The sequence below is a fragment of the Elephas maximus genome, chromosome 14, assembly GCF_024166365.1.
Source record: "Elephas maximus indicus isolate mEleMax1 chromosome 14, mEleMax1 primary haplotype, whole genome shotgun sequence".
Lineage (NCBI taxonomy): Eukaryota > Metazoa > Chordata > Mammalia > Proboscidea > Elephantidae > Elephas > Elephas maximus.
In genome coordinates this window covers 90,475,686-90,499,469 of record NC_064832.1, presented here as the reverse complement: position 1 = coordinate 90,499,469, position 23,784 = coordinate 90,475,686, and the positions used below count along the sequence as shown (strand labels likewise).

Below are 23,784 nucleotides of genomic sequence, written 5' to 3'. Positions count from 1 at the left end.
ATTTATGCTATTAAACACAAGATTCTTATTATAAAGCACTCATTAATCACTTTTTCCACATACAATGAAAGCTACTATCCTCATCAATTTTCGTTCATATCATCCTGAGTGAATAATTTTGAATTAGCTTTTGCTAAAAAAAAATTAAAATATAATTGTTTCTGAAGTACCTGCAGTTCATAGCCAACCTGTGCCAAAGGTTATTGATAATTGATGTTAGACTACCTTGCTACGCCACTGATTTAAGTGACCTTTACTGAGTTACTCAATCTTCTGGTATTTTAGTATTTCTTTATGTACACTGGAAACCCTGGTGGCGTAGTGGTTAAGTGCTATGGCTGCTAACCAAGAGGTCAGCAGTTCGAATCCGCCAGGCGCTCCTTGGAAACTCTATGGGGCAGTTCTACTCTGTCATATAGGGTCGCTATGAGTCAGAACCAACTCGACAGCACTGGGTTTATGTGTACATAGACTTATATATAGATGGTGATAGTGAGCCCTAGAAGAGATCTTAAATGTCATTCAGTTCTACCCTTCTGTAGCAAACGAACTAAGCTCAGGAATGATCACTTTTTAGGAATGTTTCAAAACAACCTAAATTTCTAGGCAAATACTATGTAAACAAAAATGATAACAATGATGTATTTAAAAAATGGCCCTGGACTCAAGTAATTTCATCGTCTTCAAAAAGAAATGTATCACCTCTATTCTGAACTGAAATATACTGGAATGTATATTAATATATGTTTTAGTGCTATATTTATTTAATGGTATATTTTATGTGACTTTTTATACAACAAATCATTTCTTAAAGATCTGCAACTCATTAGATAAGCTGAAATTTGAGACATTCCCATCAATATTTTATTTCCTTCATTTCACAATGTCAAAATTTAATCCACAAATAAGTGGAAATGGGGAATTAATTTAAATAAATATTTATGAAAGATTCATAATATATTCTTCTGTCATGCTCTGTGGATAGAAATGTAGCCTCTTCACTCAACTTTCTTACCCTTCTGTCTACCTATCCATAAAATGAGGACCCTTCAATGAGCCCCAATAAGATGCTAAGTATTTGTGCTAGGTACTGTCAAAAAACCAAAACCAAACCCGTTGCCAACAAGTCAATTCCAACTCATAGCCACCCTATAGGACACAGTAGAACTGCCCTATAGGGTTTCCAAGGAGCACCTGGGGGATTCAAACTGCTGACCTTTTGGTTAGCAGCCATAGCTCTTAACCACTGCACCACCAGGGTTTCCCTAGGTACTGTAAGGGATACCAAAAATGAATAAGGCATAAGCCTTTTGGGAATATACCATTTTTAGCAGAAGAAATAAGTAAGTGCTATATTCAAATTCCTAAAATGAGAATTTAAATGCTAGATGACTGTAAAGAGCTTATGGCGATTCAAAGAAGGAATAGTTCATTAAATAACGAAAATCAGAAAATGAAAGCCAAAGTTAGGAAGTGAAACAAGTTTGAGCAGAATTTCCAGAGCAAGGTTTTCTAAGGAAAGGTATAACCTAGACTAAGCAAATAAAACGAAAAAGGGGAGTGGCATGTTTAGGGAATTTCCAGAGATCCAGTTGCCCTACTGAAACTGGAATAAGGTGGGGAGGGGTGGTGGACCAGTGGATTCCCTATTTTCCAGATGGGGCTTCTCTTTACCATACACTTTAATATGTACTGTAAAATTACTCTCTTCTGAATAGAAAAAGAATAATTCCTGACTAATCCACTAATGGAAACCCTGGTGGGTAGTGGTTAAGTGCTACGGCTGCTAACCAAGAGGTGGACAGTTCGAATCCACCAGGTGCTCCTTGGAAACACTTTGGGGCAGTTCTACTCTGTCCTATAGGATAGCTATGAGTTGCAATCAACTCGATGGCAGCAGGTTTTTTTTTTTTTTTTCGTAACCCACTACTGTTGAGTCAACCCCATAGAGTTTTCAAGGCTGTGAATATCTGTGGAAGCAGACTGCCACATCTTTCTCCCATGGAGTGGCTGGTGGTTTCAAACAGCTGACCCTTCCAACAGCAGTTGATGGCTTTAACCACTGTGTGCCACCATGGCTTCTTAATCCCTGACTAGAATTCAGAATCTTGAGGCCCCACCTCTGCCCAGTTAAATAAAACTGAAAATTTTGATTTGATGAGTCATAGGGACTGGAAAATCTGTTAACTGTGTTGCAAAGTTTTTGACTTTGAGCCTGATATAGTAAATACATGTGCTTTGGGGTCAGACAGTCCTTGGAATCCAGCCTCAATCATGACTGTTATTTTGGCTGATAAAGACAAAAACAACTATCACTTATTGGCCCTTTTCTAAGCACTTTCTCCTACCATCCTCTAAACCAGTACTTCTCAGTCTTTAACGTGCATAAGAGTCACCTGAGGTTCCTGTAGTTAAACTGGAGATTCTGATTTAGCGGTTCTGGGGTGAAACCTGAGGTTCTGTGCTTCCAAGCAGTTAGCAGGTGATGCCAATGCTGCTGGTCTGCGGACCACACTTTTGAGTAGAAAGGCTGTGTGGTTTCCAGCCAGCAGTATCAGTATCACCTGGGAACTTGGTAAAAAAAAAAAAATGAGATCAAATTCTCAGGACCCCTTCCACAACTAAAGACCCTGGGTGGTGCAGACAATGAAGGTGCTTGACTGCTAATGGAAAGGCTGGAAGTTTGGTCCATCCAGAGGCACCTCAGATGAAAGGTCTGGCAACCTAGCTCCAAAAATTCAGACACTAAAAGCCCTAGAGAGCACAGTTCCACTCTGACAAACATGGGGTTACTGTAACTTGGGAAGCAACTCAACGGTAACTAGTTTTTTTCTTTTGTTTTGATCCCAGACCTACTGAGTCAGAAACTCTAGGGTGGGCCCAGCACTCTTTTAACAATCCTTCCAGGTGATAATACTTGTTAAAATCTTCTAAATCACTGTTTTTCAGACATAATTGCACACAGGAATCACTTGTGGGGTTTAAATAATATTGATGTCTGGCTTTTACTCCCAGAGATTCTAACTGGTATGTCATGTGTAGGCTGGGCATCGGGCCCCCCAGGTGACTCTAACAGACGATGCAGTTTGAGAACCACTAAGCAACGTCGTGAGAGGAGCACTTTAACTTTTGTAGGTGTTATTTCCACGCTAGGTCTAAGGAAGGGTATTAAAAAACACACACACACTCCAAAAACTCATTGCCATCTAGTCAGAATGCGACCCCATCGGACAGAGTAGAACTGCTCCATAAGGTTTCCAAGGAGCTGCTGGTGGATTCGAACTACGGACCTTTTGGTTAGCAGCCATAGTTCTTAACTACGGTGCACCAGGGTTCCAAAGAAGGGTATCCAAAACCAAAAACCAAACCCACGGCCATCAAGTCGATTCCGACTCACAGCGACCCTATAGGACGGAGTAGAACTGCCCCATAGAGTTTCCAAGGAGCACCTGGCGGATTCGAACTGCCAACGTTTATGGTTAACAGCCGTAGCTCTTAACCACTACACCACAAGAGTACAGACTGGGAAAATAAAAAAGGGGAGTGACATGTTTAGGTAACTTCCAGAGGTCCCCACAGATTTGGCATTTCCAGTCAGCCTTAGTGGGCAGCAATCTCAGTCAGGCTGTGAGAGCTCGCTCTTCGCACGTGTCACACGCGCTCTGTCCGATAACCCGAGGTCTCCGTCGCGGACCGGATCAAGCTTTTTCTCAGGCCGACTCCGACGTGGCTCCGAGCCCGGCGACTGCCGCCCAGCACGCCCCCGAGTCGTCCCCCGGGGCGCTCCCCACCGGGCGCCGGAGCGGGCCACGCATGCGCCCAGGGCCGCACGCCGGGAGCCGGGCGCCGAGTAACGGACTGGAGCTCCCTCCACCGGAAGTGGGCGGCCTCGCGGCGGGAGCGGCCGGCTGTAGCGTGGCGACTTCGGGCACCCGGGTCTGAGGGGCTCGTGCTTTCGTCTCTGCGCTATGGCGGCAGGGAGGACTCTCTGGGTCGTGCGGCTGCTCCTAGGTTCCATGCCACTGTGGCTCTCGCTTCTCGGCGCCACGACGGCCTCCGCGTCCAAGGCGGTGACGGCCCGCTTGGCCGCTAAGTGGCCCGAGACCCCGTTGCTCCTGGAGGCGAGGTGGGTGTGGGCCGGGCGGGGTGTGGGCGCGCTGGGACCCTGGCTCTGCCCAGACCCCCTGCTCTCGGCCTGACCTGACCGCGTCTCCAGCCGCCCTCGCTAGTGGCCGCCGAGCATCCCCGCCGGTCCTCTTACCCGTCCGCGGCTTCGGGTTCACTTGGCAGCACCCTCTTGCGACAACTTTCCCCTTCAGTTTGTACTGAGCGTGGCAACTCCGGCTCACCGAGTTTTTTTTTTTTTCCAATTTCGGTGCCCTAGTTTCATTAGCATTTATGACATGAAGAAAAAAGGGGGAGGTGGAGTGTGGCTTTTAATGCAAGCACTTCAGCTGATGTTCGGCAGTCCCACTGAGGGAGAAATTAACACCGGGACAGCGGCGTTGGCCTGAGGGTCGGAAGCCCAGCTTGCCAGTTGCTGTCCCCAGTGTGTTCCAGCCTCCGCTCCCTGCTGTTCACTGCGGGGCTCCCTCCACAGCCCCCCAGTTCCCCTGCTCTGGACACACGGAGGCAGAAGCCAGGTGTGTCCACAGGGAAGGACACCTGGTTTCCTAAGGGTCACATTCTGGCAGTTCCCAGGCTTGCCATAGAGGAGGCAGCGCCCCACAAGTTACTACTTTTTTCCCGAATCTCTTCCAGTGGACTTAGTTCAAGAGGTATCGCTTACTGTGCGGAACAGACTTGGAGCTGTTGAATTTTGCCCTTTAGTATTCCAGTAGTTAAAAAAAAAAAAATCAAAACCCGTAGCTGTTGAGTCAATTCCGACCCACAGCGACCTTACAGGGCAATGTAGAACTGCCCCATAGGGTTTCCAAGGAGAGGCTGGTGGATTCGAACTGCCCACCTTTTGGTTAACAGCCACGGTTTTAACACCAGCTGTTTTGTAAATTCACCAAAGCAGCAGCTTGTGGTCCTAAAAAGAGACTCCATCTCCTAGGTTACATTGCATACCCAGTACTACTAAAAAATTATATTTAGTAAACGATTCTAGGTAAAATGTACTCCCTCCCTCTACTTATCTTTTCCCCAGATTCTCAGAGAGCTTGCATGAACCTGTTTCCATTCTTAGTCCCGAATTAGTTTAGTCTTAACTTCTTCCAGTCTACTACCTGTAGTTGCAGTCGGGTTTCTACTTGCCTCAAGAGTGTTAGAACTGGGACTCCTGTAGGATGTTCCGTAAGGCCCCGACGGTGCAGTCCCAGTCTAATTTACCAATGGCAGTGGGTTTTCACTTGTACAGCAGCTCTGGTGGTGCAGTGTTTAAGCAGCTCGTCTGCTAACTGAAAGGTTGGAAGTTCAAACCGCTCTGTGGTAGAAAGATGAGGCAGTTCTACTTTGTCATAAAGGGTCACCATGAGTTGGAATCGACTGGCTAGCAAAGGGTTTGTTTTGGTTTTGGTTTTGGTTCACTTGTAATGGGTTTAATGGTGGCTACCTGAAAAGATCATGAGGATGGCGCAGGACTGCACTTTATTTCATTCTGTTGTACATAGGGTCGCTGTGAATTGGGAACAACTCCAGGGCATCTAACAGCAACAACCTGAAAAGATATGTCCACATCCTAACCTCTGGAATCTGTTAATGTGATCTTATTTGGAAAAAAGACCTTTGCAGATGTAATTAAGGATCTCAAAATGAGATAGTCCTTGCTTATCTGGGTTTTTTTCTCATTCATATTTGTTTCCCTCAAAGCATAGTATGTAAAAATTGGTGCTCAAGAAATGCCGATTTCAATGGCAGTGACTTTCTATAAGCTAGTGTACACTTCCAACCACTATCAGAATTATCTCTATAGTAACCTGATCTGTGCAATCTAGTCTCTGTTTGGATAACTCAGTGTTTAAGTTGTTAGCAGATATTTATTATACAAACTAAAATCTTTCTCACTGGCCCTTGTACATACCGGTCCTGGGTCTATCCTTCAGAAATAAATCCATTTCTTCAGTGTATGTGTAGCAGGCAAAAAACCTGTAATTTCTTTAGCCATAGCTCTATTTTGTGTTTTTTTCCCTAGACTTCATTATTCTGATCATTTTCAGTTTGGTCATGTTTCTCTCTGATAAAAATTTTAGGAAAATCAAAGAAGTTGAGGGAAGTAAGTGTGGAAGAGGAAGAATTGAGCATTGGACAGATTGAAGGAGCTTGGGAAATAGGAATTTAAGAAAATAGCTTTCTTTTTGGCAAACTCAATTTTTTGGATTTAAGGCATTATTCTTGGGAGTTTCTTTTTCATAATATATAATTACGCCTGAACATAAAACAAAAATTCTCACAGCTGGACCAAAAAGCAACATGGTAAACAAAAAATATTGAAGTTGCCAAGAATTTCATTTTACTTGGATCCACAATCAACGCCCCTGGAAGCAGTAGTCAAGTAATCAAACAAAGCATTGCATTAGGCAAATCTGCTGCTAAAGACCTCTTCAAAGTGTTAAAAAGCAAAGATGTCACCTTGAGGACTAAGGTGTGCCTAACCCAAGCCATGGTATTTTCAGTTACCTCACATGCATTCAAAAGCTGGGCAATGAAGATGGAGTACCCGAGAAGAAGTGAAGCTTTTGAATTACGGCGTTGGTGAAGGATATTGAATATACCGTGGACTGCCAAAAGAATGAACAAACCTGTCTTGGAAGAAATACAGTCAGAATGCTCCTTAGAAGCAAGTGTGGCGAGACTTTGTCTCACATACTTTGGACATGTTGTCAGGAGGGGTCAGTCCCTGGACAAGAACATCATGCTTGGTAAAGTAGAGGGTCAGCGAAAAAAGAGGAAAACCCTCAACTAGATGGATTGACACAGTGACTACAACAGCGAGCTCAAAAGAGCAATGATTGTGAAGATGGCACAGGACCGGGCAGCGTTTTGTTTTTTTAGCACATAGGGTCACTATGAGTGGGAACCAACTTGATGGCACCAAACAACAGCAGAGTTTATATAAATGTTCTCTCTTTATTACCATTAAATTATACGTCTCAGTGGTGTTTCACATGGAGAAATACAGTAAATGATTCATTTTTTAGTTGTTGTTAATGGTGAGAAAGAGCCAAAAAAAATACCGACATGCGTTCTCCTGACATGTATGCTTGCAATTTAGGTTACCTAGTTCAAGTAAGAATCATCAGTTTGTTCTCTTTTTGCTTTATAGTACATGGAAATCGGTAATTTGACATTAGTTTTTTACTATAAATTATACTATAAATTACTATAGTAATTATAAATTACTATAAATTATCATTTCGTTCTAAGGTGTAGAGTATCTAAACCATTTTTCATTTCCATCTATTGACTGATTACTTTTTTTTTTTAATAGTGAATTTATGGCAGAAGAAAGTAATGAGAAATTTTGGCAATTTCTGGAAACTGTACAAGAATTAGCAATTTATAAGCAAACAGGTAGGTGATGTGCATGTTTTAGCTGTTAATATATGTGTTTATGTGCACGCATTGGTTATGTTTATGTATACGCATAGGGTATGTTTATGTGCATACAATGGACATGTTTATTGTTTTTGCCAGTAATGGGTTGAGTGTGAGCACTTAATGGGGGTAATAACTCTAAACATTAAAATTGAAAAGATATTTTAATGGAAATTATTCCAAACATGTTTAAAAAAATCTAAGCCTTTTATACTTTATTGTAAGAAAACTCATATAATTAGTACTGCTTGGGTATTATATAGTGACCAAATAGATGCAGAAGTTTTTGAATTATGGTTTTCTTTTTACCTGGATTCCCTTGAAACAGTATTAGTTTTACATATAACAAGATTGTATTTTTATGGCCAGAATACTTTTACACTCTTAAAAAGATTTTTTTTTTAATTATGGTACGAATATACACAACAAAACACTTGCCAATTCAACAGTTTGTACATGCATAATTCACTGATACTGATTATTCTTCATGTTGCACAACCCCGATCCCTATCTTTTTCCTAAATTTTCTGCCACTGTTAACGTAAACTCAGTTCTCCAAAGCAAAAACTCCCCCACTTCCCCTCCCTCACATCCCTGGTAACCACTAATAAATAAACTGTGGTTTCTATATATTTGCTTATTTCATATAAAAGAGGTCATACAGTATTTGTGCTTTTTGTAACCAGGATATTTTGCTCCGCATCATGTTTTAAAGGTTCATCTGTGTTGTGGTGTGTATCAGGACTTCGTTTCTCTTTGTGGCTGAATAATATTCCATTGTATACACGTACCACATTTTGTTCGTTCATCTATTGATGGACACTTAGGTTGTTTCTACCTTTTGACTGTTGTGAAAAGTCCTACAGTGAGCACTGGCATACAGGTTACTGTTTGTGTTCCAGCTTTCACTTCTTTTGGGTATATACCTAGGATTGGGATTGTTGGGTCTTTATGGTAGTTCCATGTTCAACCTTTTGAGGAACTGCCAAACTTTTCCACAGCAGCTGTACCATTTTGGATTTCTGCCAACAATGGATGAGGGTTCTGATTTCTCCACGCCCTTCTTCAACACTTATTGTTTTCTGTTTTTTTGATCATTGCCATTTCAGTGGGATGAGGTGGTATCTAACTATGGTTTTGATTTGCATCTCCCTAAAGGCTAATGACATTGAGCATCTTTTCATGTACTTGTTGGCCATTTGAATATCCTCTGCGGTGAACTGTCAATTCAAGTCCTTTGCCCTTTTTTGATTGGGTTGTCTTTTGTTGTTGTGTTGTAGTTTTTTTTTTTTTAATATAATTTAGATACTAAACCCTTATCAGATAAATGGTTCCTGAAAGTTTCCTCCCAATCTATAGGTTGTCTCTTTGTTGATAATGTCCTTTGACAAACGAAGTATTTAATTTTTATGGGGTCCCAGTTACATAATTTGTCTTTTGCTGCGTATTCTTTTGTTGTCATATCTAATCATCCATTCTTAAAAACTATGTCTTGCAGCCACACCCCTGTATTTTCTTCTAAGAATTTTGTGGTTTTAATTTTCACGTTTAGATCTTTTCCATTTTGAATTGGTTTTTGTGTATTATGTGAGGCATGGATCCTGTTCCATTCTTCTGCATGTGGAAATCCAATTTTCTCAGCACCATTTATTGAAGAGGCACTTTCCCCATTGAATGGACTTAGCACATTTGTCGAAAACCATTTGGCCATAGATGTTTGGATTTATTTCTGGACTGTCAATTCTATTCAGTTATTCTGTGTGTTTATTTTTGTACTAGTAACAGGGTGTTTTGATTACTGTAGCTTTATAGTACATGTTGCAGTCAGGAAGTGTGAGTCCTACTTTATTCTTTAAGGTTGCTTTACCTATTTGAGGTCCCTTGCTCTTTCTTATAGATTGGAGGATTGGCTTATTCATTTTTGCAAAGAAAGCTGTTAGAATTTTGATAGGGATTGCATTGAATTTATAGATTGCTTTGTGTATGTATTGACATCTTAACTGTATTGACCCTTCCAATCCGTGAACATGAATTTCTCCTTTCATTTATTCAGGATTTCCTTATTTTCTTTATAAACTATGAAGTATTTATAGTTTTCTGCATACAAGTCTTTCACCTTCCTGCCTAAGTTTATTCCTAGGTACTTTTTGCTTTTGGATGCTGTTACAAACGGTAATGTTTCCTTATTTTTCCTTTTCAGCTTGCTCGTTACTGGTGTATAGAATCCCAGCTGATTTTTGTGTGTTGCCACTTTGCTGAATTCGTTCATTAGATCTGTTAGCTTTCTTATGGAATCTGGGATTTTTCTATCTATAGGATGATGTCATCTACGAAAAGGGATAGTTTTACCTCCTCTTTTCTGACTTGGATACCTTTTATTTACTTATTTTTTTCTTGCCTAATTGCTTTGGCTAGGACTTCCAGAATGCTTTTGAATAACAGTGGTGACAGTGTGCGTCCTTGTCTTGTTTCTGATCTTAAGGGGAAAGCTCTCAGTCTTTGTCTTTTGAGTATGATGTTAGCTGTAATATCACACTTTTTTAATGACGGAGGCCTTATAGCATGTTTTAGGTCTGAGAGAACTACACCTCCCTCAGTATTGTTCTCCCCACCCACCCATTTTTTTCTGTTTATTTTCCGGTAAGCTTATATAATCAGCTTGTCTGCCCCCGCCCCCCCCCCCCCCCAAAAAAACCACAAGCAAACTGATTTAAAAAAAAAAGAAAACCTTTTGGTACTTTTATGGAAAATAATTTTAAATTTCCAACTGAGCTTAAGGATAATTGATGTTTTTATGATGATGAGTCTTTCCATCCAAGAATATGGTATAACTATTCAAGTTAACTTTCATATGCTTTAGAACTGTTTCAAGTTTTACTCATACAGGTTTTGGCATTTTTTATATGTTGGACTTGTTCCTTGATACTTCTGTTGTTGTTTTGTTTGCTGTTATATTGCCTAACTAGTCATTGCTTTTATATATAAAGGCTATGAATTTGTGTGTTGAATAGCTTTATCACTTCCTTTCTCTTTTTTGTGCCTTTTATTGCTATCTTTCATAATTTTGTGGGCTAATACCTCTAATTTAATGTTAAATAGAAGCGTTATTCATAGGAAGAACCTGTATTGTTCTCTTCTGGACCAATAATGCTTCTACCGTTTTTCTATTACATATAATGTTGGCATTTGGTCTGTGGTAGGTATCTACATCCCTGTAATATATATCTACATATTTGTTACATTACGTGTTGTATATGCTCTCATGTTAAGGAAGTAACCATGAATTCCTATTTTACTGAGTATTTTTTAAATTATTAGGAATGAGTAGAGCTTTTTTTAGATCATTTCGGCATCACGGGTACTGTAATTTTTTTCTACTTAGATCTCTCAGTAAGATGAATGATATTGAATGGATTTCATAATATCAAGCTATCTTGTATTCCTGGAATAAATTCACATGATCTTGATTATTTTTTGAAATTTTGTTGTGGCATGATATAAATAACATAAATTTTGCCATTTTAACAATTTTAAAATGTACAATCTAGCAGCATTAATTTTATCCACAATGTTGTGCAGCCTTTTGCCACTTTGTTTCCAAAACCTTTTTATCACCCCAAACAGAAACTCAATACCCATTTAGCGGTAGTTTCCCATTCTCCCCTATTCCTAGCCCCTTGTAAGCAGTGACCTACTTGAGTTTGTGTGCATTTACCTATTCTAGGTATTTCATGTATGTGGGTGTCATGAATTGAATTATGTCCCCCTAAAAATATGCATATTAATTGAGCTGGGCCATGATTCCTGGTATTGTGTGATTTTCCTATACGTTGTAAATCCTGTCTCTATGATGTTAATGAGGGAGGATGGGCAGCAGTTGTGTTAGTGAGGCAGGACTCATCCTACAAGATTGGATTGTGTCTTGAGGCAGTATCTTGAGATATAAAGCAAAGATGCAAGCAGAGAGATGAGGGACCTCGTACCACGAAGAAAGCAGTGTAAGGAGCAGAGTGCGTCCTTTGGGCCGGAGTTCCCTGTGCAGAGAAGTTCCTAGTCTGGGGGAAGGTTGACGAGAAGGCCGACAGAAAGAGAAAGCCTTCCCCAGGAGCTGACACCCTGAATTTGGGCTTTTAGCCTACTTCAGTGTGAGGAAATAAACTTCTCTTTGTTAAAGCCATCCACTTGTGGTATTTCTATTATAGCAGCACTAGATAACTAAGACAGTGGGATTATACAGTATTTGTCCTTTTGTATCTGACTTATTGAGCATATTTTCAAGGTTCACCCATGTCATAGCATGTATCAGAATTCAGTTCTCTTTATGGCTAAAAAATATTCTATTGTGTGTGTGTGTGTGTGTGTGTGTGTGTATAGACACACCCCATTTTGTTTATCCATTCATCTGTTGAGGGACACTTGGGTTGTTTCCACCTTTTGGCTGTTGGGAAAATGCTGCAGTAAACATTGGTATACAAGTATCTGTTGGAGTCCTGCTTTCAAATCTTTGGGATTATATATATACCTAGTAGCAGAATTTCTGGATCATATGGTCACTCAGTGTTTAACCAAAAGAACTGCCAAACTATTTTCCACAGAGGTCACACCTGTTTACATTCCTACTAGCAATGGATGATAGTTCCAATTTCTGTACATCCTCACCAACACTTGTTATTTTCTTTTTTTTTAATTTTTTTCCTAAAAACATGCTAGTGGATGTGAGATGGTATTTCATTACGGTTTTGATTTGCATTTCCCTAATGGCTAATTGGCACAATAGTTAAAATGCTTGACCACTTGCCAGAAGGTTGGTGGTTCAAAACCACCAGCTGTTCTGTCGGAGAAAGATGTGGTGGCCCAGTCTGCTTCCGTAGAGATTTACAGCCTTGGAAACCCTGTGGGTTGCTATGAGCCAGAATTGACTTGGTGGCAGTGGGTTTGGGTTGGTTTTCTTAATGGCTAATTATATTGAATGTTTTTTCTTGTGCTTATTGGACATTTGTATATCTTCTTTGGAGAAAGATCTTCTCAATAGCATGTGTTGTACACCTTTTTCTGTTCATTCCTCCAATACTGCCTTCTTTTATGGTAGTTGATTTTTTTTTTTTTTTGGTGGCAAACCATTTTGACTCCCTTTTCATTTCCTTTTGTACGTATGTTTTAGATCTTTTATTTGTGGTTCTATAGGGATTATATTTAACATCCTAAATATATAATAACCTAATTTAAATTGATACCACCCTGACTTCAGTAACATACAAGGCTCAGTTCTTATACTGCTCTGCTGCCTACTTTGTTATTATTGTCACAGATTACATCTTAATACATTGTGTGGACTGTAACATAAATTTATAATTATTTTATGTAGTTGTCTTTTAAATCATGGTAAGATATGACAGGTAGCATTATAAACCAAAAACACAGTAAAGCTGGCCTTTGTATTTGCCCGTGAAATTACCTTTACTGCAGATCTTTATTTTTTATGTGGCTTTGAGTTATTGTCTAATGTCCTTTCATTTCAATCTGAAGGGCTCCATTTTGCGTTTTGTAGGGCAGGTCTTGTAACAAACTACCTGTTGTTTATTGTGCATTTCATATACGTGGGATTATACAATATTTGTCCTTTTATATCTGACTGATTTTACTTAACATGATATTTTCAAGACTCAGCCATATCATAGATGTATCAGAATTTACATGAAATTTACATACAGTGGAATATTATTCAGCTGTAAAGAGACTGAAGTTCTGATAACAGATAAACTTATTTATCTGGGGAAAAAAAAAATTTTTTTTTTTTTTTAATCTTAGTTTCACCCTCATTCTTGAAGGACAGTTATGCCAAAAATAGAATTCTTGGTTGACAGTTCTTATCTTTCTGTACTGTAATTAAATACGTCATCCCACTGCTTTTGGGCCTCCGTGGTTTCTGAGGAGAAATTGGCACTTAATCTTACTGAAGACTCCTTGTATGTGACAATTCAGTTCTCTCTTTCTGCTTTCAGGATTCTCTCTTTACGTTTGGTTTTTGAGAGTTTCATTATAATGTGTCTTGGTGTGGATCTCTCTTGGCTTATCCTCCTTCTATTTATTTGAACTTCTAAAATGTGTAGATTCATGTCTTAGCTCAAATTTGGGTCATTTTCGGCCAATATTTCTTCAGGTATTTTTTTCTCCCCCTTTCTCATTGTCTTTTCCTTATATGTCCCCCATGGTGTTGGTTTGCTTGATATTATCTCACAAATTCCTTAGGCTCTGTTGACTTTTCTTCATTCTTTTTTTGTTTTTGCTCCTTAAACTTGATAAGTTAGGTTGTCCCATCTTCAAATTTGCTGATTTTTTTTCCTGCTTGCTCAAACCTGCTGTTGAACCCTTCTAGTGAATTTTTCATTTCAGTTATTGTACTTTTCTGCCCCAGTATAACTTCCTTTTTATAACCTCTCTATTGATATTTTGATTTCGCACGTCTCTGTTATCCTTTAGTTCTTTTTGTTTTCCTTTAGCTCCTTCAGCATATTTAATACTGTTGTTTTATGTCTTTGTTGTATGCTGTTGAGTTGATTCCAACTCATAGTGACCTTATAGAACAGAGTAGAACTGTCCCATAGAGTTTCCTAGGCTGTAATCTTTATGGGAGCAGATCGCCAGGTCGTTTCTGTTGCGGAGTGGCTGCTAGATACAAACCATCAACCTTTTGGTGAGCAGCCAAGTGCTTAACCATTGGTCCACCAGGGCTCCTAATCTTTGTCTAGAAAGTCCATTATCCTGGCTCTTAGAAGGATGGTTTCTGTCACTTTATTTTGTTTTTAATAGGTTATGTTTTACCATTTCTTTGTATGTCTTGTGTTTTTTTTTTGTCCTTGTTGAAAATGGGACATTTGAATACTTTGATGTGGTGACTCTAGAAATCAAATTCTCCCTTTTCCCAGGGTTTGTTATTTTTTTGCTTAATTGTTTAAGGAGTTAGTAGTCTGTTCAGTGACTTCCCTGTTTGTGCATAGACGGCCTTCTGGTTGTTTGTGGACACTGAAGTTCCTTAGCTCATGTTCAGCTAGTATGTTGACAGATATTCTAGAACACTATGGAAAAATAAAACCTTTCCTAATCTTTGTAAATTGGCTCTGTACTGGGGCACTCTCAACATTTAACTTTGTACCGAGCATAGGAATCAGCCCAAGGCGCAAGGTAAGGTGTTATGTATTTTCTGTGCGTGTGTCATGTCCTGGGAATGCATGTGGCTTTCTTGGTTTTTCACAGTCGGTGTTTTTGAATGCTCTAATTTCTCAAGGACCCACTCTGCTTCCAATCCTTAGGCATTTGTTGTATCCCTTAATCCCACTGTTTAACACTAGGTGGCTATAGGCAATTACGTTCTTCAGGCATCGCCCCGCACCCCACACCTCATCCCTCCTCCCTGTGTGAGCTCCGAGACAGGCCAAACCAAGATAAATACCTTGGTTCAGTCTTTCAGCCATTACTCAGACAGATTAGAACAGATACACACGATAATTTGCAAATAAAGACCAGAGACCAAACTCCTCTGGGAATGCCGACCACTGCAGCTTTAAGATGGTACTGAGCCGAGTAGTGGGTGGGGTATAGCATGTATAAAATCAAAGCTTTCTTGTTTTTATGACACTGTCTTCTCAGTTCAGCATTTGCTTACTTGCTGTAACCCCCTTGACTGGTTTCCAGAGTGTTGACAAAGTTGTTTCTTCCACTTTCTGCCTGTTTATTTGGTGTTCATATGCAGAACGTGGAGCTGCTTACATGCCACTTTGCTCTGGAACCTATGATGTACTTACTCTGTAATGTGTTGATTCTGTTGATTAATATTTTATTATACAGTTTTGCTTTGATAGTCATAAATAAAATTAACCTGTAGTTTTCTTTTTTGTATAATCATTTTCAGGTTTAGGTATCACGCTGTTTGTTTAATGATAATTCCTAAATTCTCTTTAGCTTTTCATACTCTAGAGCTGTTTAGCATTGGGATTGTCTTATCTTTCAAGGTGTAGTAGAGTTCCTTGGTGAAACCATGTGAACTTGGTGCCTTTTTTGGTGAAATCATTTGACAACTGATATTTCTTCTCTGGAAATTTATCTGCTTAGACATTCTATCTCTACTGGGTTCAGTTTTGAGATATTGAATTTTTCAAGTTAAACATGTTGCTTTTTGAATTTATTTGCATAAAAAAACAAAAACATAGTGTTATGCAAAATCATCTCTAATGTGTTTTTTCTGTTTTAGTGTTTTTATACATTGTTTCTTTTTTCTTATTTCTCTTTTTAAAAAAGAATGAAACCATTGGTATTTACCTTTGTTGGTTGTCTTAAAAGAATCAGCTTTTTATTAGGTCCATGAAATTTCTCTTTTCTAATTCAGCTTTTTCTTTTAGTTTTTATTAATTCATTTATTCTGTAATCTTCTGGTTTTACTTTATTGCAGTTTTTCTAGTTTTTTGAAGTTGATGTTTGTATCTTTATATTTTAATTTTTATTGTGAAGTTATTAATGTTTTGAATATTTCTTAGAACACTGCTTCCCAGAGATACTGATACGTAGTGTTTTTATTATCATAGACATTTTGCAAAATAAAAATTGCTTTATTGTGGTAAAAATATATAAGAAAACTTTTCCCAGTTTAAGGCTTTTTACTTTGGTTCTGTCGGTGACATTGGTCATGTTCATTGTGTTGTACAGCCATCGCCACTGTTTCCATATTATTCCACCACTGTTAACAGAAACTCAGAGCCCCTGAAGCTAAGACCTTTCCTTTTGTCTCCTCCCTCTCATCACTGGTAACCACTAATAAACTTTTGTTTCTATACATTTGCTTATTTTACATAAGTGGAATCATACAATATTTGCCCTTTTGTGGCTGACTTAAGAAATTTTGCAATTTTGTTTTCTGTTTCTCCTTTGACCCGGTAATGGATTAATGAGTTTTAAAAATTTCTGAGTAAAATAATCTTTTTCTTAAAAATTAATTTGTTAATTGCTAGTGTTTTACATTTTGATTTAGGCGTGCTTTTTGAATTTATTCTCCTTTCCCATATTTATTGAGGTTTTCTTTGTGTGTAATGTAGGGTAAATATTAATTTTCTATGTGCTCTTGAAAAGATGATGTAATTCTCTTATTACAGTACAGTTTTCATTTTTGTCGTTGATTGTGTTTATTTACCTCTTCCACTGTCTGTTTGTTTAACTGTTTGCAACCTGCCTTGCAACTTGTCTTGCAACCTGCCTTGCAACTTGTCTTGCAACCTGCATGGATCCTGCCTTGCAACTTCCCATGAAACCTGCCGTGCAATTTGCATTGCCTTGCATCTTGCCTTGTAACTTGCCTTGCAAATTGCTGTTTGATTCCTCTTGGATTGAACTGAGAAATGTTCATTGAAAATCTCTGACTGTTGTGTTTCCATTTATTTCTCCCTGCCTTTTCAGTCTTTTATAATTTGTGGAAGTTGTGTCATATATTTTGGTACATAGATAGATTTTAAGGACTTTTAAATTTTGCTTTGTGAGTTACAGCCTGTGGCATTAAAAAGGATCTTTTTGTTGTTGTTGTTGAGTGCTTTTGGTATAGAATTTTATTTTGCCTGGTATCAAAATTGCAACTTCTGCTTTTTTAAATTTGCAATTCCATATATAACAGTTTCCATTGTTTTATTTACTTAACCAGCTTTATTGAGCTATAGTTTACACACAATAAAATACATCCATTTCCTGTGAACAATCTGAGTTTTGACAGACGTATACATTTATATAGTTATTTATGCCTCTCTTCACTGAACATTACCCTCATTTCTATTCATAGGCAATCACTGATCTCTTTTTTTTTTTTTACCCCTGTAGCTTAGTTTGCCAGTTCTAGAGTTTTAAAAAGGGGAGTCATAGTGTGTATACTCTTGTTTCTGGCTTCTTTTGCTTAGCCTAATGATTTTTAAATTATGTGTTTCAAATCTAGTTATTTTGAGATTAGTTCCTTTTTACTGCTGGCTTGTATTCTGTTGTATGGATATACTACAGTTTATGCATTCGCTTGTTGATGGCCATTTGAGTTGTTCCCACTTTGAAGCTGTTACGAATATGGGTGCTGTAAAGCTTGTATGTACAAGTCTTTCTGCGGAAATAACCTTTTCTTTCGAATAAATACCTAGGAATTTAATGGCTGGGTCAAATAGTATGAGTGCATACTTTTATGAGCACTATTTTCCATGGTGGTTGTACCAGTTTACATTTCAACACACAACGTCTGTCTGGGTGGTACAGTTACTCCATGCCCTTGTCAGCACTTGGTATGTTAGCCTTTTTCGTTTTAGCCACTTGAATAGATATGTAGTATTATTTCATTGTGATTGCAATTTACATTTTCCTAATTACTAATGTTGCTGAGCAACTTTTTATATGTATATCACAAAAAAAAAACTGGTTAATGCTCTGTATATTGTCTTTTTTGAAGTGTCCGTTAAAATATTTTGTTCATTACTTTATTATTAGTCTTTATTGAGTTGTAAGATTTCTTCATATATTCTGGTTACATGTCTTTTATCTACTATGGGTTGCAGTTTTTTCTCCCAGACTGTTGCTTGCCTTTTCATTTTCTTAACTGTCTTTCAGTGATCAGTACTTTTAATTTTGATATAGCCTGATTTATCAACATTAAAAAAAAGTTTGTGCTTTTTGTGTTCCTTTTAGGAAATTTGTACCACCTCAGGGTTGCCAAGATTTTTCCTATATGTGTATGTGTGTCTGTTTTCTAGAAACTTTATTACTTTAGGTTTTACATTTGGGGGTTATGATCCATTTTGAATTAATTTTTGTACATAGTGTGAGGTAAGAGTTGTTTTTCATTTTTTATACAAAAACCCGTATGACCCAAACACGTTGAAAAGACTTTCCTCTTTATTTTGTAATCTTTGTTCAGAATCATCTGTCCTTATATCTATGGATCTGTTTCTGCATCCTCTCATCTGTTTCACTGATCTATGTGCTTCTCTTTTTGCTGGTACCAAACTTGATTACTGTAGCTTTATAATAAGTCTTGAAATTAGGGAAAGTAAGACCTCCAGTTTTTTTCTTCATTAAATTACTTTGGTTATTCTAAGTCCTTTGCATTTTTATATTAATATCAGTATCAAATTTTTTCGTAGAATCAAATTTTCTACCAAAAAAGCCTATTGGAATTTATTTTATTTTTCTAATGGTTTGAAATAATATTTCATCTTCTAGTTGTTTGGTCCTGGTGTAGAAGAATAAATTGATTTGCCTATATTAGTCTTATATCCTGTAACCTTGCTAAGATCATTTATTATGTTTAACCCCCCCCCCCACCTCCCCCAGTGCTGTCGAGTCGATTCCGACTCATAGCGACCCTATAGGACAGAGGAGAACTGCCCCACAGAGTTTCCAAGGAGCGCCTGGTGGATTCGAACTGCCGATGCTTTTGGTTAGCAGCCGTAGCACTTAACCACTACGCCACTAGGGTTTCCTTATTATCTTTAGTAGTTATTGTTTAGATTCTCTTTGTTTTTCTACCTATCACATCATCTGTAAGTTACGACAGTTTTACTTCTTCTTTTTCTCCATACTCTGCGAATTTCCAAAATATGCCTATTTTTCGTATGTCCTATTCCAAAGGCTAAGACATCTGTACAATATTGAATACCAGTGGAGAAAGCAGGCATCTTTACCTTATTCTGATCCCAGGGGGAAACAATTCAATTTTGAGTGTGGCGTTAGCTGTAGATTCTTAGTGTGTGTCCTTTATCAGTTATTATTATTACACTTACTCTTCACTTACTACCTTGTTATCTGACATTTCGCATTTAGCATAGTAAAAAACCTACCATGTGACTATTTGCACGTTAACAACGTGCATCTGGCAGTAACAAATGCCGAGGCAAGAGTAACTGACGTGATGGTTAAGGTAATGTGTCAGCTTGGCTGGGCCATGATTCTCAGTGGTTTGGCAGTTATGTAATGATGTAATTTGGCATTTAAGTGATGATGTAGTTATCCTCCTTTTTGTGATCTGATGTGGTCGTCCTCAATTTTTGCATAACACCAATTTCCACATGATGACCTCGTCTTTGGAACCTAACCATGTCGATAAGTGGGGAGTAGATGTATTAGTTATTCCTAATTTTGAGTTTTTTAAATTTTTTTAATGACCGAGCAGTATTTATTATCCAGTGCTTCTGCATCTATTTTGATGACATGATTTTTCCCTTTATTCCTATAATTTATTCCAATTATTTATAGTTATTTATTCCTATTGTGTCCTTTGATATTGTGAGTTATGTTGATTTTTTAATATTAAACCAACCTGTGTTGCTGGAATAAATCCTTCCTGGTAGCGCTACATTGTTCTTTTTATATACTGTTGGATTTGATTTGATATTATTTCTAAAGGATGTTTCTGTATATATTCATGAGGTATATGGGTCTGTTATTGAACTTCATTGTATTGTTTTGTCACGTTTTGTTATTAAGGTTATACTGGCCTTAAAAAAGGAGTTGGGCTCTGTGTGATCATGCTCCATTATTTTTTAAAAAGTTTGGTCAGATTTGTCTTACCTTTTTCCTTAAATGTTTGAAGAATCACCAGTGAAATCATCTGGGCCTGGAATTCTTTGGGGAAAGTTTTTGATAAAAGTTTTGATAAACTTTTGATAAAAGTTTTTGGTAAATTTCTTTAACAACTACAGGATTTCCCAAGTTCTCAGTTTCTTTTCGTGACCATTTTGTCAAGTATTTTTTAAAAAGTTGTTGGCATGAAAGTTGTTGAATTTTTATGACAAAATTGATCATAAGGTATTCTGTTATTTTCTTTTTAATGTTGTTTGATCTATGATGATACTTTCTTTTTTCATTGCTAATATTGATGATTTCTGTGTGTGTGTTTCTTGATTGGTTGAGCCAGATATTTTTCAATCTCGTGAATCTTTTAAAGTAACCAAGATTTTGCTTTGTTAATTTTTTTTGCATTGTTCGTCTGATAATTTCAGCTCTTACCTATATTATTATTGGTATTGTTTCCTTCCATTTCCTTTGCATTTCATTGTTCTTTTACTTGTATTTTTAATATATACCTTCTGGTCATTAATTTTATATCGTCTTTTTAAATAAGAGCATTTCAAGCCACATTTTTTTCTAAGTATTGTTTTAATTGGATCCTAAAAAAAATTTTTGTACTATATTTAAATTGTAACATGCTTAAAACTATTTTCTGATTTCCCTTGTGATTAAGTTTTTAACTCTTAAATTACTTAGAAGCTTTTGTTTAATTTCCAGATATTTTGGGTTTTTTTGACTTGACAGTAACGGGTTTATTGTGATTGACAAGGAGCCCTGCTGGCACAGTTATTGAGCACCAGGCTGCTAACTGAAATGTTGGCGGTTCAAACCTACTCACTGCTCTGTGGGAGAAAGATGTGACAGTCTGCATCCGTAATAATTACAGCCTTGGAAACCCTGTGGGGCATTTCTACCCTGTCCATCGGGGTTTTTGGTTCTATTGTGATTGATTATTAATGTAATTCATTGCATTTAGAAAACAAACTTTGTATGATTTCAGTTTTTTCAAAATCAGTGAGATTTTTTTTTTTTTGCCTAGCGTATGATCTGTTTTTGTCAAACGGTGTGCATTCTGCAGTTGTTGTTAGATGTAATGTTCCATAAATGTGCATTAAATCAGCGTGACTGAAATGTTAAGTAATCTTTGTCTTTCTGATTTGTCTTTTTTTTTTTTTTGATGTCTGTCAGTTGTTGAGAGAGGGGTATTAAAATATTCTCCTATAATTGTGGGCTTTGATGTTTCTCCCTTTAATTATATCATTTTTTATGTCATGTATTTTGAGACTTTTATTAGGTATATACCCATTTATTGGTATGTATTTTTTTAATAATTTATTTTAGTGGTTTTTGTTGAGAATATGCACAGCAGAAAGTACCAGTTCAACAGTTTCTACTTACACAGTTAATTGACTTTGATCATATTCTTCAAGTTCTGCAACCATTCTTACCCTTTTTTTTCTGAGTTGTTCTTCTGTCATTAACATAAACTCACTGCCCCCTAAATTTACTATTTAATCATTCAAGTTGCTGTTGTCACTTTGATCCCATGTAGATAGACCTAAAAAGAGCACAGTGCCCAAGGCAGACATTCTTTACTGGTTAGGCTAAACTGTTGCTTGGTTTTAAGAAGACTTCCGGGGATATTTTTGGTTTAAGTTTTAAAGATGATCTTAGGACAGTAGTTTTGGGAGTTCATCCAGCCTCCATGGCTCCAGAAAGTCAGGATTTCATGAGGATTTGAAATTCTCTTCTGCATTCCGCCCCCCCCCCCCCCTTTTTGATCAGGATTTTTCTATAGAATCTTTGATCCTCTTGTTCAGTCATGGTGGCTGGGCACCATCTAGTTCTGGTCTCATGGCAAAGGAGGCAGTTGTTCATGGAGGCAGTTAGCTACACATTCCAGTTCCCACTTCTATTTCTGACTTTTCATCTTACTCTGTTGTGTGAGGCAAATAGTATGATTATGTCTGACTAACGAATTGTACCTTTTATTATTGCGATCTGTCCCTCTTTATCTCATAATATTTCTTATCTTGAAGTCTGTTCTGATATTAATATACCAGCATTGCTAAGCTTATTACTCCTTGCATGTGATCTCTTTTTTAGATTTATTTACTTTCAACTTAATCTGTATTTTCAATTCACCGTATTTTTATGCAAATAAAGTGCATTTTCTACGTTTTTCTGCCAGCTGCACTCCCCCACGAGGTGTTTTTAGAAGTGTGCTATGCCAATTTATTTTTTACATGTTACTCTAAAAAAAAATTGGCATTAGCATGCTTAGGAAAATACCTTGCGGACGAAGAACGTGGTTGGCAAACAAACGTAGAACTTGCATGTCATTTGCATAAAAATACAGTATCTGTTTTATATTAAAACATGTCACTTTTTATCCACAGGTTTAATGTGATTTCTACTCTTAAGTGTATTAAGACCTCACCATCAAAATTGATGCTGCAGTTTTTCCAATTATTTGTTGCTTATATGAAGCTTGCTGTAGTTTATGTCTCAGTAGGAACTCATGGGAATAACATACCATGAATTCTTCACACATGGAAGTACATTTTATATGGCTATAAATTCCTCAGCTCTCCTTGTCTCTTACTAATGTTGTGCTGTTTGTTTTCTAGCATAAAATACTGTTTTTCGATGTAGAATGCCCAGTCTTCGCTTCTTTTAATTATAGGTAACTAGGTCTTTTGCTGAGATGCTTTTTTGTTGTTGGTCTTTATTTGTTTTGTAATCTTTGGAGTCCCATAGTTTTACTAGAAAACACTGTATTGTTGACTGTTCCGAATCCCACCCCTTCCATTCCCTGCAGGTAAAATGGTATCTCCTAGTATGTAGGTTCATTACTCCTTTTAATTCTGCAGAGTTTCTCCTTGATTATAGTTTTATTTGTTCTGTTTTCTTCCCTTGATTTTCTCCATTGGGGTCTCTGATGATACATATGATAGAACTCTGTTGCCTGACTTAAGTATTTATCAGTTACTCTCAAATCTTTTTTCTTCCTCGCTTTCTTTTAATTCTGCTTTCTTTTTTTTTCCCCATCCTCTATTTTACCTACAGTGTTTTCCTTGGTGTATACTTACTGTGGTGTTACTTCTAATTTAATCTAAATTTTTCTAGTGTTTTCTTCTAGTTCTTGTTTCAGTTCCTTCAGAAATGTTTTCATATGCCTCTGTTTTCTGATCATCATTTCTGAGCTTTTTGTCAATAATTGTGAAAAGGTTGAACTTTTTTTTTTTTTTTTTACCATACTTAAAAGCCAAGGACTCAGCGTGCCAAAATGTCAAGGAGACATGAGACTCTTGGATCAGATACGAAAGACTTTATAACTGACTAAGTGCAGTCTCCCAAGTAGGCCATAACCCCCTTATACCAGCCATTGTAATAAACTCTCAGACTTTTAACTGTCATCTTTTTGAAGGATTTAAGGTGGGTATGGCAGACTATAGGAAGAGTTGAGTTACAGATGTCCCAGCAGCTGTCATTCGCATTATGTGATTTGATTCCTCCTCTGCCTGGAGAATTAGCCACAGTCCAATGATCTGCCAGCCTTTTGACTGTAGTGCTCCCGAATTTCCCTCCTTTTCACTCAGTTTAAGTGTACACCTCTGACTGTTGTCTGAAAGAGGTCTAGCCTTCTTCTAACCCAAGACAGGT

General features: G+C 37.6%; 1 protein-coding gene across 3 annotated transcripts in view; it reads left to right on the top strand.

Annotated features, from left to right (window-relative positions):
• Positions 1-3,856: 3,856 nt before the first annotated feature.
• Positions 3,857-23,784, top strand: part of UGGT2 (UDP-glucose glycoprotein glucosyltransferase 2) — a 186,417-nt gene continuing 166,489 nt past the window's right edge. For all 3 annotated transcript variants that reach the window (XM_049853119.1, XM_049853118.1, XM_049853117.1), the window contains exons 1-2: positions 3,857-4,126; positions 7,433-7,515. In XM_049853119.1, coding sequence (XP_049709076.1) covers positions 3,969-4,126; positions 7,433-7,515 — 241 coding nt within the window. In that variant the 5' untranslated portion in view covers positions 3,857-3,968. The remainder of the gene's footprint in view (positions 4,127-7,432; positions 7,516-23,784) is intronic.